The sequence below is a fragment of the Melopsittacus undulatus genome, chromosome 3, assembly GCF_012275295.1.
Source record: "Melopsittacus undulatus isolate bMelUnd1 chromosome 3, bMelUnd1.mat.Z, whole genome shotgun sequence".
NCBI lineage: Eukaryota > Metazoa > Chordata > Aves > Psittaciformes > Psittaculidae > Melopsittacus > Melopsittacus undulatus.
In genome coordinates, this window is record NC_047529.1 from 82,278,022 (window position 1) to 82,291,135 (window position 13,114).

The window sequence follows — 13,114 nt, forward strand, 5'->3', positions numbered from 1 at the left end:
TACAAGATACTTGTTTCTTAAGGAAATGTACTCTAAAGATATTTAAAAACTAAACATAACTTTATATCTTCATTTTGATCAATGTTCCATTGCCTTCTTTCTCTTTGAACATGAAAGTGAAGGCAAGATCCTGAATAAGAAAAGAGCTTATGCTTGTTCACTGACTTTAAATTAACTGCACTGTTATTTGCCCACAGACCACAAGCACTGTGGAGTAGGAATCACAGATTTTGTTTTTAAACCCCTAGATTTAAAATATTTACAACAGCAAGTATACATCATGTTTATCCACCCCACTATGTACACTTATCTGTGTTACACAAGTACTATGGAGGTGTGCATAGGAAAGTGACAGGAACAGAGACTGGAAAGCCGATCAACAAACAAAGAAGCTTGCTCAAGTAAGAACTTTACCAAATAGTGCCTTTACTAAATTTTCAAAGGTCTACCTTTAAAAGGACTTTTTGAAACAAAGAATCACTGAATGGCTTGAGTTGGAAAGGACCTTAAGGATCATCTACCAGTCCAACTCCCTGCCATGGACACAGACACCTTCCACTAGACCAGGTTGCTCAAAGCCCCATCCAATCAACATATTATATCCTTTCTAATTGGAGACTACTCCAGAAACTACTTAGAAATCTCTTTATCATTCCCAGACTATTTATTTCTAACTGATCAGTTAACATCTGTATTCCTACTTCCCTAACACCACCCTTTAATAATAGCTCACCTTCCCTACACTTTCTTCTTCACATCATCATACCCCTTCTCACTGTTATTTGACTAGAAAAAAGCTGTTTCTTTGCAGATTAATTCTTCACCCTTCTGAACATCCCAGCAATCTCACTAATTACCTGTTCTATTTCAAATTTACCTTTCCTTAATGTACACAGCCAAAATTGCACAGATGTTAGTGCTTTTGCAAGGCCAAAAGGGTACCTAATTCCCTGCCAGTGTTTCTCTAGCAAATTCTGCTTCTCCCCCCCCTTACTCCAGTTTTACCTTTCACTTCAGACATCCATATTAAGGCAGATGACAAGAAAAATTAAACTTTTATCACAGGCAGAAAATGCTCAACTGACATGAGTCAGTTTGTTTAGGTACGCACAACTTTATTATAAAGTTGTTGAAGTTAGAAGATTCCAGATCTGTTGGAAGTCCAAGCCTTTCCACCTGATTTGTTGGTTTGGGTTTTTTGCTTGTTTGTTGGTTCTTTGTTTTTTAATTTACTTACTCAATTTACAAAATAAAAATAAAAATGAGCAAGCAGTCTTGTTAGAATAATTATTCCTTACATTTTTTTTAGGATTCCAAGAAACATTTTCTTTTACACATTCTACAAACCAAATATAATTTGTTGTCTAAGCCGGACACAAAATTAAAAGGGAAAATACACACTTATATGTGCACCCAACTCCCCTGAAATGGCCAAACCCCTTATGTTTATAAAACAGGTTAAACAAAATCTTAGACATGTAACAAAGTATTAAAGTTGCCCAGTAAATGGGACAACAGTGCTTACTTAGCATTTTAAGCTTATCAGCTTTTGGCTAAAGTTTTGACAACTATAAAGTTGACCTGGGGACATCATCTTCAGTGCAATTCAACTTACTAAATTTTATTAGTAGTACATGTATTTCTCATTTTCTGATAAATAGCCACCAACTTCTGGCTAGATTAACATACTTATCAATTCAACCCAACTTCATTTCGAAATGTCACTTCCCTGTGTGAGTTCTCTCACAAAACTGTCTTCTACAACCATAATATTTATATTTTTTTGGCAATTTATGATGGGAAAATTCACTTCCCAAAAGCCACATTCTGATGCTTTGCACAAGACATACATGTGTATACACATACACACACTAATCAATCTTGCCTGTAATTCTTGCAAGTTTTCTTCATGGTCGAACGTAAACCTTGTGTCCAGAGCATTTTCTACATTTTCCAACCAGCAACGCAGCTCATCAAGCTTCTTTCTGTACTCTATCAGCTGTTGATTCTCTCCTTTTAGCCTTAAAAAGGAGAGCAAAAAGCCCACATGTGTTTCTGCAGTGAATACAGCACATTAGTCCTACATTACAGCAGCTGTGTTTTTCAGTGGTTGGACCCTTTTAAAGGATTCATTTTAGTAGACAAAAGGATTCTATAGTCATCATCAAAATGCAAGATACTTGCAAATTAACATTACAACCTTAAAAATAGATAAATTTAAGGTCCAAAAAATCACAAAAGACACTTTTAAGAGACTGCAGAAAACATTAAACATGAGAATAATGACAACACCTTCAGGCCTAATCACGTTAAGCCACTTTTTTTGGTTTAACCCAGGACACCACTACAAGGCCACTGTTAGTGAAAGTACTAGAAACACCCCAAAACCCTCAGAGGAAATAATTCCATAAAAACACACAAATCCTTAATGGAACTTCTCAAAATAAGCAATTAAGAAAAATCTTATTGCATTTCTGAATATATCAGGAGATGTTAAAAATGTATAATTATATAAATAGCTTCCAAAAGCCCTATTAGCTCCAGAAATTTATCCTCACTATATTTTTTAGTGGTAAGAACAGAGAAGGGGACCTTATATTCCCAGATATGCTAAAAATTGGATGTACTGAAAGTTTATCTCAGAGAACCTTGCTCTTTAATCTTCTGAACTAAATTTAAGGCTACATCAAAATATATTTTCATTTTCTTTAGAAAATCAGATGGATTAAACCATTGCAAACACAGACATAAAGATCTTAATTTTTAGTATTGTGGAAATTCAAGAACAGCACAAGTGTTTCAATTTGTATACCTTTGACAATGCAAAAACAGAAACCAAGGTAATATACTTACAGTTCAGCTTCAGTCAGAGAAAGCTAAACATTTCTTCCTTAAAAAGTCTGGCTTAGCAATAAAATTATTTTAAAAACAAAGAAAAATTATAGGAAAATAAGTTTTGTGGTTGTTATTTGGTGGGTTGTATTAAAACCAGACTCACTAAGCAGTCAGCTGCAAGTGCATTTATGAGAAATCAGGTCTAGAAGACAGTTCATAACAGATACCTCTCAATATCAGGAAAATTCAGATTAATGACGGCACACAATAAAATGCACTCTGTCTCCCACAGTCTTCTAAATGAGATTCTCCTCATTGGATCTGGTCAGACACCCAAATTTCTGAGGGAATTCTTACCTCTGTTGTCTATCCATGACCTCCATGGTGATTGCTTTCCAGCGCCTATTCAGTCCTGCTAACTTCTCCTGTAAGAAGGTCCCGTCTGTAGCGGACAGTTTCTGGATGATCCCTTCCCCGGTTCTGTTCAATGCTGAAACACTGGTCTGATGGCTACTGACTCCCTCTTGAAGTTCCTGTCAGAAACATAAAAGCCACATAGAATTTTTTTTCCTGACCTAAAGTGACTTTGATCTGTGGCTCATACTAAGCAGGATGAATCCCGGGTGCATATAATTTTACTAAAACAGGTACTTAAAGACATCTTACTTAAAATTGGATGCTTATATACTTATTTCTTAACTGTTTAATATGTTTTTAAAGATGACATAAATCTTATGAAACATCCAAAATTATGCCAACATTTGAAATATCAAATTATCTCAAAACCATCCATACTAAGAAGCATCATAAACCCCCATACTATAAGCAGGAGTTGAGCTCTTCCCCGAGAATCATTTTAAACAGCAATTCAAAAAAGAAATTTCAAGAGCTACCACTTTTTAAAGTGTAAATGCTCAGTCTCATTTCAAATCTATATAGAACATTAGAATTTTAGACAAAAATTCAGACTTTTTCCAGCTTGCTCATTTTCTGAACAAATCACACATACCTGTTGATGCAGCCCAGCTCTCTGCAGCTCCAGGCTGCCATCCGGACCTCGGGCATCAGCTAGTAACACTTCAGCTTCTGTTATCCAGTGGGAGAGGTCATTGAGATCACAGTGGAACTGCCTCCATGCCTCTGTTGCTCTATCAAAGCGACTGTTTAAAACAAAGTATTCAAAAATTACCCAAACCATTTTGGTAAAAAGGCTACAATTCCTACTCTGGTGAGTAGAAGCCTGCCTTGTGAAGCAGAGAGGCTGGTTAACTAACTGCCAGTATCGAAGGCTTTCTGACATAACAGCAGCCCACAGCACAGATTGCCTTTAACTTCCAGCTGAAGGAAAAAATGGCTGTCCTAAGTAAACTTTTGTTTCTATCACTTAAAATAAAAAGATTGATTAGCTGAACCAAATTGCTCTGTAAAACCCTTTTTTTTTTTTTTTGCTTTACCATAAAATGGCTCAGATATCAGATGTTGTGGAACATGAAATAAGATTAATTGCTATGGGGTTTTTTTAATTATTATTCATAAACCATGAGGTACTGGTGCCTAGAATTTGTGAACGTGTGAAATAAGTGAAGGTGATTTTGATTATATAGAACTGACTGATTCTATGACTGTATTACCAGTGGGCCCACATAAGTAGGTTTTACACAATTTAATAACACAATAATTTACCAGGCATTTCATTATTATTATCTTTATGGCCCCAAATTAATGTGTAGTTTAACATGAAGGTCAACAACTTCTAGCATTGAACAGGCTAAATTATCACAGTCAGAAGGCTGCTTTTAACTAAAATGAGAGTTCTACTATGTTAACAAACAAAACCAGCCCTATTTGCTTTATAATGCTAACGCATAGTTAGCAATCAACGAAAAGAAAAACAAGCTACTTTATGCCTTTCTGACACTGTTTTCTTATTTAACATTCAGCACTGAGGCAAAGGCCATGGCAGAAGCAGCATTGTTACGAACAGCTCCACAGAGTATTAAACCCGTACACACACATAGACACACACACATTTCACTTTACACATATGATCAAGTTAAATTGAAGTGAACTGCACTTAGTTGAACATTGAACAATTAAAAGTTTAGCTAAATAGAGTTTAATTCGACATGTGCTTAGCTACATCAGAGCTTTTATTAAAGGTTTAGATATTTAGCTTGCACTCAGTCACAAAATCATTACTACCTGTGAAAACTAAATCCTTTTTATGCCACAGACTTAAGATGTTTTTCCTAATTCTGTCAAAATCTCTGCCCACTCCAGAAACAGAAAAAAAGCCAAAGATTAAGAAGACAGAGTCTTCTAGACTCCTTGTTTATACTTACTGGAACACCAGGAAGAACAAGAAAAAACTTGGTTAAAAATTCTTGTTAGTAACAGAAAGGGTATAAAAATACTAATGTCAAAATAGTGTTTTAATATTGATACTAATGGTGTCTTCATTAATCAAAATACAGCCTTCTATTAAAATTAAAATTGCAGCACTTAATATATTTAAGAAGCTACATACAATTTAGCTGAAATTGCTAGTCCAATAGTCCCTTTTGTATAAAAATCACACCCAATATTATTCTCATTAAGATGCACTGCTTTACAAGCTTTATGAAGTTGAAGATTAATTTGTATTCAGTAAACCAGCTGAAGAAGTAATCTCTTGCATTTTGCCAGCTAATCATAAACATTGAACTTACTCTTTGATACATTTCTCTTTTCCAATGGGGAGTTTCTGGTTAACCCTGGCTACTTAATGAAATCAAATTTAAGTTGTAAATGAAACTCAACTCATACTTACAAAAGGAGAATATTAGTTAAAGCTTTTCAGTTAAGTTACAGGAGAGAAAAAAGGCATATCTAAAGTTTAGCATGCATCATACAAAATAGCTGCAGGCATATAAATACAGATGGGCACCAGATTCTGCAGCAGTTGTGTCCAAAACAGAAGGTGACCACAGGCAGCCAGCAAGAGCGCAGGAAGTGCTACCTACATGGCACCACTGTTGTTTAGAAAAATAAAACAGAAAGTGAAACAACACTGCCTACTGAATTTAAACCTTGATGTGACACTGATACAGATGCCCAAAATTTCTAGAAGTCTCTGCTTACACACTATCACCAACTGACTTTCATATTCCTACACATACACTACTGCTCTGAGTTGAAAACATCAGCTTGTATAATACACACTCCCCCTAAAAACAATCTCTTCAAAATACACTACTGATGTTTGACATCAGACTTCTGGTGCTGCAAAGCAAGTGCACATGGCTAGACATTACTTCATGCTCTACAGAACTTATTCATTAACTATTACCTTGTATCACTATTAAAAAGCAAATACTATAGAAGCAAATTAACTACAGTATGAGCCTTTGAATTTAATTTTAAGTTTCATAAAATCATTTTCAGTCATTAAAAGGTTTTTTTTTTTTTTTTGCATAGCAGCAATCTCAGTGTCTACTGCTGTTTAGAGTATCAGCAGCAGTACCTTCAGGTTAGTGGTAACTTTCTGAACACACTTTCATACTTCTACTAATTCCAACTTAAAATGCCTTGCTGTCACACTTTGCTCCAACTTTGACTAAGTGGTATTGAGTTTGGTTTTAAACATTTAAAGTTGATTCAAATAAGAAGGCATTTTCAGTTTAGAATATCTTCTGTAGAGGGTGGGGAGAAATCAAAGCCTAGTTTAACTTTTCCCCTTTCCCCTTTTTGGCACAAGTGAAATTACAGCTGTTTGATATTTGTGGAAAGGAAATAGGAAATAAAATTTTCTTAAGCACTGACTTCAATATTATCTTGTTTTCTCAACCACAGTGTTCTACTCTGGTCATCTCTCATCTTCAGTTACTTACAACAAAGTTTATAGGCAACTATCATACATGCTGTACTTTAAAATTCCCTATCCATTTAAACTCTTTCCCTCCTTCAAAAGTATTCTTTAATTCTTTGGTAAAAGATGCCTTAACATTTTTCTTCTAGAACTTTGCTTTGCAATACCTTTACAAAACATAATTTTTATGTCTTATCAACCAAATACTCTATTTTATAAAGCACAAAAATACCCAAACTACAATTTGTATGTTAACTGTTTCAACATTCACTAATTCTGTCAATTATTGTGTCATACTAATTTCTTAAAGCTGATTACTCTCAAATTCTATTTTCATCATTAGACTATATTTGCAAAATGCTTATATCCAAGTAATAAAATATTTGCCACATGGTCACAGGAACCAAGTATCTTTGACTTACCACTTACGATCATTATACATTCTATTAATTCTGTCCCATTCTGCATTCAGCTGCGTTAGTGCATCTCCTATTTGTATCGCCTCAGGTCCAGATGCTTCTAATATAACATCAGGCTGCTTCTCATGTATGACTGCAATTTGATCCCCAAGCTTATCCAAAATATCTTTTATGTTCTGCAAGCACAGTAATGACAAGCCATCAGGAAAGTCAATACCAGCAGGAGACAAAAACTTAAGAAAGTAATACTTCCAAAATACCATTCCAAAAATCTACAGCATCTACAATAAAGACCATGACCACCAGCAGTTTACAGATTAAATCAGTTTTGGCAACTGAACTGAATTGTCCATCACAGCTTTAAAAATGCGTCCTTCTCAGGTCATTTATGATGAGTATGAAGTATTCTAGATACCAAATCTGTTCCTGAGGCAAAGGGGCAGTCCATCCTTCGCAAAAAAAAATCTGCCCCTGGGTCATGAAGACACTGTACATATTCTTTATTCATGTAAGAGAATGAGACAAAACCTGACTTTATTACAGTTCATACAACCTCCCATAGGCACAGAACTGTAAAAGCATAAGCTACATAAAAGTTTTAGATTTAAATGACAAAGTTAAAACAATCTACCTCAAACATCATTGAACTATGATGTGAAAATACCTTTCAATCAGATGCTATTGTAACAGTGCCTTGGTATTTGGAGCACAGAGTCCATGTAAACAGTGGAATTTACTTATCATTTTGAATTTAAAACAGTAACACTTCTAAAAATACAATGCTCTGCCATTTACTTCTTCTGAAAACATCCTTAGAACACACAAAAATGTCAAGATCAGACTAGAAACCAGGACCAAATGAAAAAAAAAAAGAAATGAAAGAATTAAAAAGAAAAGCATATACTCAGCATACAGAAAAGCAGGTTGGAAAAGTGGACTGAAATTCTTAAAATCTTTCAAAGGACCTGTATATCAGCTGCAGAAACTGCTTATGTAGCTTTTGCTCAGGGGCAAAGCTGGGCTGCCACAAGTCTGAGCTCCACTCTATTTCCTAACCCATGCTGATACATATAAACTGCATCACACCGTGTGCAATTCCCAATTCCAATGGGTGTTTTCTGTGGGAATCTCCATGTCATGGTCCTCTGTGTGGTCAAAATTAACCACAACAGACTTCTACATACTTAACTCACATTTGATAGCAGGATTCAGTATTTTCAAACACAATTCCTTCATTCCCTTTTGAAGAAGGGCAAATCTTTAACTACTTCCTCATCATTAATCACACAGGTAAATCCACTTCTGGGTGACAATGAGAAGCGGGAGCTTAAAATTGAGCACAAATTTATGCTTTGCTAATCACAGCTGGTATGTTATCTTGTGGCCTCATACAAAAGTCAAGAATCTCCTTTTCTCACTCTTCCCATGTGAGCAATTGTTTTCATATGACAGAGAGAACAGCAGCTATATTAAGGAAACCAAGCAGGAACATAAGGAGATTAGCTTAAATGTTTTTCTACATATTATGTAGACTGCATGAGGAAAACCACATTTTCTCCAACAAAAGAAGTAAAACCCTCCTCTCCCAACCCTTCCCACCCCCCAGCTCCTACACCATTCCGCTTTGTATTCAGATTCTGCATAAAAGGAAAAATTAGCCACAAAACTCTTTGTTATTTAATTTCCAATGTGTATTGACCCAGTATATACTGAGCAAAACCACAAATACAACTAACACAGTCACTAAGGTAGTCTTCTTTCTTCTACTACTCCCTTCTCCCCTCCGAACATAATGCATAAGAAATGGAGTACCTTCAGTGCATCTTCCTGAGTTGAAAAGTCTTCATAGATGCCAGTATTTAGCTCTGGTGCATTTAGCAGTAGTTCAATATCAGCCATGGCCAGTAAGACTTTGTTGATTTCAACCAAGTATTCAGCCGAAAAAGGCAAGTTCCTAACTCCTGCAGCAAAGGGGCCTTTTAACCTCTGCTGGACAGGAATTGCCTAAAAACACAGAAGCTCATTTTACATTTCTAAGAACAAGCAGTTTTGTGAAAAAATCCCAAACCAGTAGTCTGCATTCAGAGTAAGCACTTTTACATTTAAAGACAAAACAAGCATTTCTAGCAAATTGCATAAACTCAGAAAGCTGCAATTCTGCATAGAACTGTTTCTATATTTATTTTTAAAAAAAGTTAGAAAGTAGTAGATACCATACTTCACAATGATTTTGGATTATTCTTTATTAAGACTCTGGGAAGTGGGAAGGGCACTGCTGTTTCTCTCACCTTGATCCTTGCTGTTTCCAGAAATTACACTTCTTAATCAAGCCTGTATATCTAGCTGTAATTACAACCAACTGTCTACTTCCTTCAACATCAAGGACTCCCAGAATTTACTAATTTACTGAAGCACACTTTTCCCCCTCTCTATATTCTTTTCAGTAACCACCTCCACCCACATTTCTCAATCAGTTTTTAAATAAATTAGTGTTCCACCAGTACCACAATATGCTTTTTGCAGCAATAACAGACACTAACTCCTCAAGAACTTGGCAGCTGTTATCTGCTCTGGCTGTAAGTCCAAGCTACATAGCCAAGTACCATGTTAGCAGATAAGAAAGTAAGAACAGTAATTTAATTGAGCTTTTTCTTGGACCATAAATGAAGGCCTGGATCTGAAGCATTAGGGAGCCAGCTGCAAAGAGCTATACTCTGCCATGCCTGGCAAAGGTAGCAGAGGCAGGTGAAGCAGATAGCCCAAAGACTGAAAATAACTTTTTGCTGTAAAGTTTTCTTTTCCAACAGAATTCTGTTACCACCTCTGAAAACAGGCCAGTTCTTTAAAATCAGCAATGGAATAATAAACCTACCTGCAAATACTGAAGAATCCAAGCAAATTCTAAGCCACCATCCTGTACTCAGTGAATTTGTGTCAAGCAAGACAGTAACAGAGGCACTCAACTGTATGAGTTACTAACAGCTGAAAATACACTTAAAAGTGTAAAGAATGAATTTATGTTCACAGCTATTTCAGCCAGTGAATTTTACTTTGCAATTAGTCTGGGCTTGGTGCACACATGCAAATCACTATCACAGCTGACAATCAGTAATATCAAGCCCCACTAACCAAGTTGTTTGCAAACACCTGTCTGTATCCTCCTCCTCCATGTTTCTGATCATTTCAAATATGTCACTCAAATAAACTGGAATCTATCATATGTAGCATATGTAGTGCAGAAGAAAAAAGACTGCAGTATTGAAGGTATGTTCACTTATTCAACATTCAGGATTTTTTCTCATGCACTAAATGCTCTCAAGAATTTTATTCCCTTTTTGTTTAGTTTGGGGGGGTTATGCTTTGGGTTTTCTAAAGTAGATAGTCAGCCCTGTATTGAAACTGGGGACACAGTTGTACTTCCACAAGACCTTTACCACCAAACATAGCATGCTTTCAGTCATTATTGCGTACCAAGGCAATATGATGTACAGGCACGTAAGTGTAAATTTAGTTTACTGAAAATAAGTATTACAGACTAGCATCATAAAATACCCAGCCTTGCTTTTGAATCAGTAACAGTACAGTATGCATGGACCACAGTAAAAACCATATACTTTATTGTTTCATATACATATTGTTCCATATACTTTAGCTACAAATCCAGCATCTTGGTCCCTGATGCTCCTCGAACACATTCTCTTGAGGCTCTGTGTATATTTTGTTAGCTTCCATCACTGAAATTTGGAGCAAACCCCAGGGCTTAGACAGTGGTAAGATTTCCTGTGGAAGGAGAGGTCCCAGCTCCAAAAGAATCAGACAAAGCTCGTGCAATTCAAAGTATCTTTTCCCCAGCAACATGGAACAAGCTAGGGTTTGACAAACACCAGGATGCCTGCTGCAGCACAGCAGCCCACATCTTCACAAGGTGTTTCCTCTAACTCTCCATCATCTCACAAGTCCCATTCTCACATAGGTAACAGTCCAGAATCTAGATTTCACCCAAATAGGTCACTGTATTTTATTATCTTTCAAATTCACACACACTGCTTTGTCTCTTATTAGAAAAAAATTGCACAAGATTGAAAACAGCATCTCTTGGCATGCAGAAAACTTGTTCTCCACTTGTTGCCAGTGCTGACATAGACAGAAACTTTCTGGTTCCCCAGTAGCAACATTCCCAGCCACATTGCTGCTTTTCTGCAAATCAGTGAATTCCTGGTTATGTTCCTGCAGAGCACACCCCATCACTAATCTCTTCCAGCTGCCTCCAATCACTGAGATGATGTTTCCTCCTTTCACAGCCCTCCTTCTTAAAGGTGAGCATATGTGTTACAAACACATTAGTGCTTTATTACAGCCAAGTTTTAATTGTTCAGCTGTTCTCTACCTTGCATTGCAGACTGGCATCTTCTAAAAAAACAAGAGTAGCAGAAGTATGACACAACCCTCTCACACAAATCAAACACCTCAATGTCACAGCAGCTGGTTTCTAGGGTTTCGTTTGTTAGGGGGGTTGGCAATCAAAGAAACATGAGGCAAGCAAACTCTTTTCTTAAGCACCCACAAATAAAAAGTTAATCAAAGGAGGTGATCTGATTTGATGACTCAACTGCCCTTTTCTACTTTAGTCTCAGTGGTGACAGAAAATGTTTCTTAAATTTGATCTCTCTTTAAATACTAGGAAAAATGAAGGACTGTGATAAAAAAGAGCACTACTCAGTTACAAGTGTACATTCTATAAACAAGGCCTCTTGATGAGAGCTGCTAAAAATAACTGCAATTCAGTGGTCAAATAAAAATTTGTTTCCTTCTATACTTAGCATCCAGTTTAACCTGCAATTCAGAATTTGATTTCAGATTTTCTTCCCCTTTCCCCTTTTACACAAAATCTACCAAAGATTCAACTCAAGGAGATGCTCTGACTTACTTCCAAACGGATTTTGGAAAACATTGCCCAAGAAATTGACATAAAATTAAATAATTTACCTCGCATGTTTAACTACAGAAACATGTTAACCAAAAGCATTTACCCAGTCTAATCTCAGATCACCACACATTATTTATCTTTGTAAATAAATACGCTTTTGATTAGAAATTCTCACTTTTCAACCATTCCTTGCCACTTCTCTCTCACACTCAAAATATTGCATATCCAACTTTTTAGAAAAATGTTTTCCAAAGCTAAACATCTAGTATCCATTTTATTTCTTCTTCTGGGTTAATGAATGCAGTCAGTAAGTAATATATTTGTGGGCAATGTAGCCTATAGTTCATATTTAAGTAACCCAGAACCTTCCCCTGTAGGCAAGCAAACATGTTTTCTTTATTACAGGAATAATACTTTAAAAGCCTTCAAGATGGTGCCTGTGTTTCAGTTTATAGGAAAAACTGCACTGTGACTGCAATAGCAAACTCTCCATCTGCAAAGTTATTATCACTTCAAAACAATTTTCTAAAACCTGGGAAAATCTCTCAGGAACTGTAGTCAACTAATTACCTCTGCAATTTAATGTTTAATTTTTCCTTTCCTTCATTCTGAGCCAAATCAGAACAGAGCAACTTAAATCAATACTAAAGCAAGGTTAAGAGAAGAAGGAATGCAACGAGATACAAACTTCCAGTGAAAGCTTTTCTAGCTCAGGATTTGTGGCAAAACGAAGTTTATTCAAGAAGCACTTGCTATGCAGAAGGGTTACAAATATTTCAGAGACACTTAACTCCATAATCCCTAGAAGCTTACAGAATGAGGAATATGTATGATCCAGCTACTTCCAGCGAATCAATATATAGATATATATGACCTTCAAGCACTATCCTCTCCTTCACACTTGTTTATGAGAACATAAATAACATGTTACTTAAAACCATAGCTGGGAGTCTACTCTCCAGCTTGGCAGCTGAAATCTTTTTTCCCCCCCTTTCCTGTGTTCATTTCAAACACTGGCTTCTCTTCCTCTGCTCACTGCACCTTCAGTACATCAAGCTGCAGGAGTGCACATGGGTGGTAAAAATT

At 36.2% G+C, this 13,114-nt stretch overlaps 1 protein-coding gene across 1 annotated transcript in view; it reads right to left on the reverse strand.

Moving 5' to 3' along the window:
- The window catches only part of UTRN (utrophin), a 377,071-nt gene that overhangs the window by 230,093 nt on the left and 133,864 nt on the right, over positions 1 to 13,114 (reverse strand). The window contains exons 40-44 of the mRNA XM_034061252.1: positions 8,914 to 9,105; positions 7,105 to 7,277; positions 3,845 to 3,995; positions 3,193 to 3,368; positions 1,886 to 2,021 (exon numbers count right to left, since the gene is read on the reverse strand). Coding sequence (XP_033917143.1) covers positions 1,886 to 2,021; positions 3,193 to 3,368; positions 3,845 to 3,995; positions 7,105 to 7,277; positions 8,914 to 9,105 — 828 coding nt within the window. The remainder of the gene's footprint in view (positions 1 to 1,885; positions 2,022 to 3,192; positions 3,369 to 3,844; positions 3,996 to 7,104; positions 7,278 to 8,913; positions 9,106 to 13,114) is intronic.